The sequence below is a fragment of the Scomber japonicus genome, chromosome 14 (genome assembly GCF_027409825.1).
Source record: "Scomber japonicus isolate fScoJap1 chromosome 14, fScoJap1.pri, whole genome shotgun sequence".
Lineage (NCBI taxonomy): Eukaryota > Metazoa > Chordata > Actinopteri > Scombriformes > Scombridae > Scomber > Scomber japonicus.
The window spans coordinates 2,268,680-2,274,879 of record NC_070591.1 but is presented as its reverse complement, the minus strand read 5'-3'; the positions used below and the strand labels follow the sequence as shown (position 1 = coordinate 2,274,879).

The following is a 6,200-nucleotide window of genomic DNA, read 5'->3' as shown; positions in this document are numbered from 1 at the left end:
TTGTTAACAGCCTCACATTTCCTCCACAATATTTTCACTCTCACTTATTTCAACTTGTTCATTTTCCTCCTGACAAATGATAAACAACCATCTGATGTTTCATTACTTTAACAATATGATCTCTGTTCCTGGTTTGAGTTCAAGTGTGACAGCAGCAGTGTTCTGTGTTAGTTTTATAGATATTATTTTAATATGTTTTAATGGTGGAAACAGGACTGGACCAGCTGCTGATATGATTAGGGTTGCAAAGGGGTGGTGGAAAATTTCTGGTAAATTTCCAAAAAGTTTCTGGTAATTAGAAACTTTCCATGGGAATTATGGGAATTATGGGAATTAAATGGGAATTTGTGGCAATTGAGGATAATTTAGTAGAGAGAAATAATACAATTAAAACAGACTTATTTATAAGTTGAACAATCAAACAGAACAAAAACATGAACGTGGAGTTAAATATTACCCAAAAATGAACTTTGTGCAGTCCACAGGTTCAAAAGTCTGGTTTTAGTCAGGATTATGCTAAAATAGTATTTTACACAACTATATTTAAGTTCCCTAATAAGAACCTTCAGTTTAGTAAATTCCCGGTTTATTCCCGTTAATTCCATGGAAAGTTTCCAAGTTTGAACATTCCCGGAATTTTGCAACCCCAGATATGATCATCAAAACTCAAATCAAAAAATACAAAGTGTTTCAGCACAGGCTTGATGTTGTTATGAACAGAAGCAGGATATGATTTGCATGTTCCATAACCTTGGTAAGTTACCTGCCTGGTTACCTGTCTATACACATAATATACCAAATGACCACTGTTTCATATTTCCAGCTGAGACTGTGAGAAAACTACAACACGTCATCATTATTTCTACTCTGCTGCTCTGACTGTGGTAAAACAGCCACGTCTCACTCTCTCCCAGCAGTAATCCTTCTCCTGCTGAAAGTCACAGTCAATTCTCTTCTGCTTCATTCATTAGTTTTAGTCCTCGTTAACTCTCAGTGTGATTCTGAGACGCTTGATAAATATGAGCCCAGGCTCACAGTCTGACTTATAACACCTGTTTTTATCTTTTCTGCATCAAACAACTCATGTAGAACTAATCTGTAAAGTGCTGACTTCAGCTAAATCCAGAGATAACTGTTCAGTTTGGAGTCAGTTAAGACACTTAAGTGAAGACGACAAAATCCAGATCCAGACTCCAGATGGATCATCAGGATCCAGCTGATCCTCTCTCAACACTCCTGGATGCTCACTCTCACTCTGACAGATATCACTTCCACCAATCCTTCCATCTGATGAGAGAAGAAGAAAGAACAGAGGAGATAAATGAGTGTTTAGTGAGACTCACTTGATCAGCTGTCAGTCAGTGATGCAGCACATCCAGTATAAAGAGCAGCAGGGACTTCAGTCCTGTTCAGACCAGAAGTGGAACAGCTGTGCAGCGTAGCTTGCTTCCTTTCAGCTCTCATGTTAACGTGTTGGAGTGAACACACTGAGCTCCAAGCTCACACACCTGCACACACTTTTACTATCAAGTGTGTTTCCTCTGCAGATTTCACTCAAGTACACAGAGGAAATAAAGTGCAGAGAGTCATGAACACATCATTACTGCAGAAACAGAGACATTCACTCATCAGTTTACTGATGGATTTACTGCTGATACATGTCAACTCTTATCAAAGTTTAAAGCTACAGAGTCTCTGTGGGATTTGAAGATGTTTCCTGCTGTTAAATCATCACATGACAATCAGTCAGAGCTCTCAGCTAAACAGCTGGTATGATTCCTGGACTTCAGCAGAGGTTCTGGTCTGTATAAAGACCACATGGTTACTAAACGTAATGATGCTTGTGGGAAATCAGAGCCAGTGATTTGCAGGCTGCAGTCAGACTGATCTTAGAGCTCTGACAAAGATGAACTGATCAATAGTTTAGTGTTGAAATGAGAGAACAAACACACAGATTTGATGATGAGGATCACTGTCTCTATACATCTTATAAGGCTGTCAGCTGTAATCCAGCTTTATTTCCTGCAGACATCAACACAACAACAACAACAGTCGTCTTCACATCAACTCAAACACATGATCACAACAAGCTTCTGGCTCATCTGATTGGCTGACTGTTCTCTCTCTGTCTTTCTGTCCAATCCTGAAGCCTGTCACCATTCTCCTCTCACAGCTTCACTGAGGAAAGCAGCACTGAGAAGGTTGGAACTTCACCAGGAAATACTGGATCTTTGCTTTGATACTGACTGTGTTTAATACTAAACTGCTGAAACCAGCACAGACTGACTCCAACTCTCTACTCACTCCAGAGTCTCCAGTCTGCAGTCTGGACTCTGCTGAAGATCAATCAGCTGCTTCACATCTGATTCCTTCAGGTTGTTGTCTCTCAGATCCAGCTCTCTCAGATGGGAGGGGTTGCACTTCAGAGCTGAGGCCAGATAATCACAGCTGATCTTTGACAAACTGCAGTACATCAATCTGAATAAAGAATAAATGAAGTCAGTTTAGAAACAAAGTTCATGTTTGAAATTATTAAATGTTTCATAATCTGTTCAGAGCTGAAGAAGATTTAAATGTAGAAGTTATCTTTCTATGTGTGTCTGTGTGAGTGTGTGTTAGTCTGTGTGTCTATGAGTGTGTGTGTCTAAGTGTGTCTTTGTGTGTGTGTGCGCCTGAGTGTGTGTGTCTAGTTTTAGTTTAGTTTATTTCAAATATGTTAAAATAGCGAAACAAAACCAATAGGCAGTGGTTTACAGCAAAAAAATATAGAAATAGAATTTTTTTTAAAAACCAACATTAAAACATATAATACACATATTTTCCTTCCATTCTCTTTTTTTTTACTTTCCTTTTTCAGACATACAACAAACAATAAATACCTAATGTTCAAATGGGTGTAGGATGAAGCAATGAGCTTTTCTAGTCCTACCCCCTTTTTTTTTACCCTTTTTTAAAACATTTTTTAAGACATCCAAGCATTCAAAACAATACGAGTGAATAATGGAAACAATAACAAAACAAAAGTGTTATGTATGTGTGTGTGTCTGTGTCTGTGTGTGTGTGTGTGTGTGTGTGTGTGTGTGTGTGTGTGTGTGTGTGTGTGTAATAAGTTCAGTTGAATCTAATATGAGGCTTTGACAGTCTGGTAGACTGACACTTAAGGACATGCACAGGTACGGGCTATTGTTGCCCTGGCAACAGCCCATTTACCCTCTTTAGCTGAGCTGCCCCTCCAGAGGGGAAACAAAGATTTTAAAATGTATTAATTTAGCTGTTGTATAAATAAAGATAAGTAGTGTTTTCTGAAATGAGACTTTTATGACTTTGTGATTGACTGTGTGACAGATGGGAGGGGTCCAGAGCAGAACTGCTTAATCCGGCCCAGGGCCAAAAAACTATTAGACGCAGCTTTCAGGAAGACGCTGTAGTGTGACACTGAAGCTGTTATGAGAACACCAGGTGAGTTTAGAGTTATGGAAATGATTAACGATGGATGATATAACCTTTATGCTGCACACAACTGGAATCAGCTCCAACTGTAAGCATTTTAAATCCAGGTTATATGCTTATGATTGAGCTCTTTTAAAGCACTTTACATTTCATCTTTTATCTTCACTGTATGTTCCTTTAATGATTTTAATACAAATCATTATTTTATGCTGCCAACTCATATTATATGCTGCATGTTAAACTATTTTTCATTTTATTCTCTCTTTCTATTTTTATTATTATTGGGTTTTCTTGTTTTTAATTGTATGTTATTTTGTTCTTTGTTTCAAATTCTTACTGTTAAATGTTTGTTTTTATGTAAAGCTCATTGAGTTGACTCTGGGTATGAAATGTACAATATAAATAAAGCTGTCTTGCCTAAAACTTGCCTAAAAGATGATCTGTGAATACACATCTCCACATCTACTTCTGAATGTGAAGAATCAGTTTCTCACGTTTGCATCAATATTCCCTTACATTATATTATATCATGGTATATTATATTATATTATAGCTTAGCTTAGCTTAGCTAGCTTTAGCTTGCTGGATATATCAGGATCATTCTTCAGCTCTGTTATGATTACATGAAGTGTAACTGTTGAATCATGTTAGATAACAGATAGTTTACAGTCAGTATGAAGCTGTGTGATGTTCAGCTTCTTTCTAGCTGAGACATGAACTGCTAGCTTTGTTCTTCAACTTTTTCATTTTCATCTTCTTCGTCTTGATATGATCTGTTTTTTTCTTGTTTTTTGTCTTTTTAATTGTTCGTTTTGTTTATTTGTTTGTTTGTTTTATCCATTGTAATGCATCCTTGGGTTTATTTATTTTTTCCAACAAGCACATGGAGCTGATAGAAGTTTCCTTATCATCATCATCATCATCATCATCATCATTATTATTATTCTTCACCTCATTATGAGATGATTCAAATTGGTTAAAATGTGTCTTAATGAAGGTTTTCATGTTAATTGTGGGAGCTTACAGTATGGGCTATAATGCCCTCTTAATAGACTCCAACAGAGAAAGAGCTGAGGGAGGCAGCAAAGGGCAGAAAACTTTACAGAGCTGGATTCAGACCAGCAGGTGAAGAAAACAAGATCATGAAATCCTTTATGTCATTTCTGTATTCTAGTACATATTTATACATACAAGACTACATAAACCCTGCTCCAGTCTAAGTCCTGGGCTTCACCAGGAATCATTGAGTGAAGCTGTTGTCAGTGTTGATGAAAATTCAACTGGCTGCATTCAAGTGTTCAATTATCTGAGTGCATTATTTACCAGTTCAACAGTTCTAATCATTTCAATTACTAACATTTGACTGAAGTATAAGTACAATCAAATACTTGGTTTATGTTAAATTTCCAATATTTCAAATTTGATAACCCTACTTTTAGATCTTTACTTTACATGATGGATATAATATCAACTTATAATCATCTGATTTCAATAGTTTATGTTTGAATTTTGAATATTGTGGTTTTCACATTTTTGTAAATGTTTGCTCAGAGTTTGAATGTTTCCACAGTCTGCTGCTGTCCATAAGTAGTGAAATGAAGGACCATGTTAGGACCGTGGCAGTGTTCAACTCAAGAAGCAAAATCATGTTGCTGCTTAAACTAGTTACAAGAAACTGTATGAGCAATAATATGCTAGCTTAATTATTTCATTAATCTTTAGAATTTAAAGTTGATTTGTGGTTAGTTAAACTGTGTTTTACACCGTTAAGATACATGTTGACAGGAGATATGTAAAATCAGGGTGGGGCCATTTTTTCCAGTTAGAGCAACAACCCCTCAAAATATCTGCTCACACTTGATTAGTGTGACTCAAAGTTTCAGAATATTTAGAAGTAAATTCCCTCTTTGAGTTTGGATCCCTCCACTGCAGCTCAGCAAGGAAACACTGAAGAAACACAAACATACTTACTTGATATGTGGAACTCAGACTGCTGAAGCCTCATATTAGTTTACACTCTGGAAGTCATTTTTACTCACAACAAGACTGTGGATTTTAAATTCCTGAAAACATTTACATTCTACACATTTGTGTTCAACAAATCCTGAAAATTATGAACCAAACATTTGAAACTTCACTGAAGAATTTGAATTTAATAAATAGAAATAAATCTACCAAAGCTACAGTCAGTGAACTCACCTCAGAGTCTTCAGTCTACAGTTTGGACTCTCCAGTCCAGCAGACAGACGCTTCACTGATGAATCAGACAGTTTGTTGTAGCTCATGTCCAGATGTGTCAGATGAGGGTTGGACTTCAGAGCTGAGGCCAAAACTTCACAGTGAGTCTCTGAGAGTCCACATTCCCAAAGTCTGTAATGACACAAATATTACAACATATGTTATCATGAAAGAGACACTTTATATTTACTTCATGCATTTGATGATCAAACAGTTTGACATTCATTATTTTGATGAACATTTGATCTTCACATCAGTGGTTCAGATCATCTTTTTAATATTTAAATCTTTGTTTTGTGAGGCATTTTATTCCTTTAATGGACAGTTGAGAGATAAACAGGAAACAAGAGGAGAGAGAGACAGAGAATGACATGCAACAAAGGTCCAGCACCAGAATCAAAGCACAGACCAGTAAGCTACCAGAACACTCCCAGTTCAGCTGATGCTGTCTCACTGTGCTTGAATGAAACAATCATTCTCATCACTCTCTCTCAGACCTGCACACTTTTAAT

General features: G+C 36.7%; 1 protein-coding gene across 1 annotated transcript; it reads right to left on the bottom strand.

Annotated features, from left to right (window-relative positions):
* Window positions 1–1,265: 1,265 nt before the first annotated feature.
* On the bottom strand, window positions 1,266–5,808 carry LOC128373247 (ribonuclease inhibitor-like). The gene is made up of 3 exons (XM_053333538.1): window positions 5,650–5,808; window positions 2,305–2,478; window positions 1,266–1,287 (listed from the first exon to the last, which is right to left on the bottom strand). The coding sequence occupies exons 1-3, from the start codon at window positions 5,733–5,735 to the stop codon at window positions 1,266–1,268; spliced, it is 282 nt and encodes a 93-aa protein (XP_053189513.1). The 5' UTR covers window positions 5,736–5,808.
* Between the last annotated feature and the right edge of the window lie 392 nt (window positions 5,809–6,200).

Coding starts and splice junctions, on each gene's coding strand:
- LOC128373247 (XM_053333538.1), bottom strand. CDS start 5,735: ATGAGCTACAACAAACTGTCTGATTCATCAGTGAAGCGTCTGTCTGCT. Junction 2,479..5,649: donor TGTAGACTGAAGACTCTGAG/GTGAGTTCACTG, acceptor TTCTTTATTCAG/ATTGATGTACTGCAGTTTGT. Junction 1,288..2,304: donor TGCAGACTGGAGACTCTGGA/GTGAGTAGAGAG, acceptor TTCTCTCATCAG/ATGGAAGGATTGGTGGAAGT.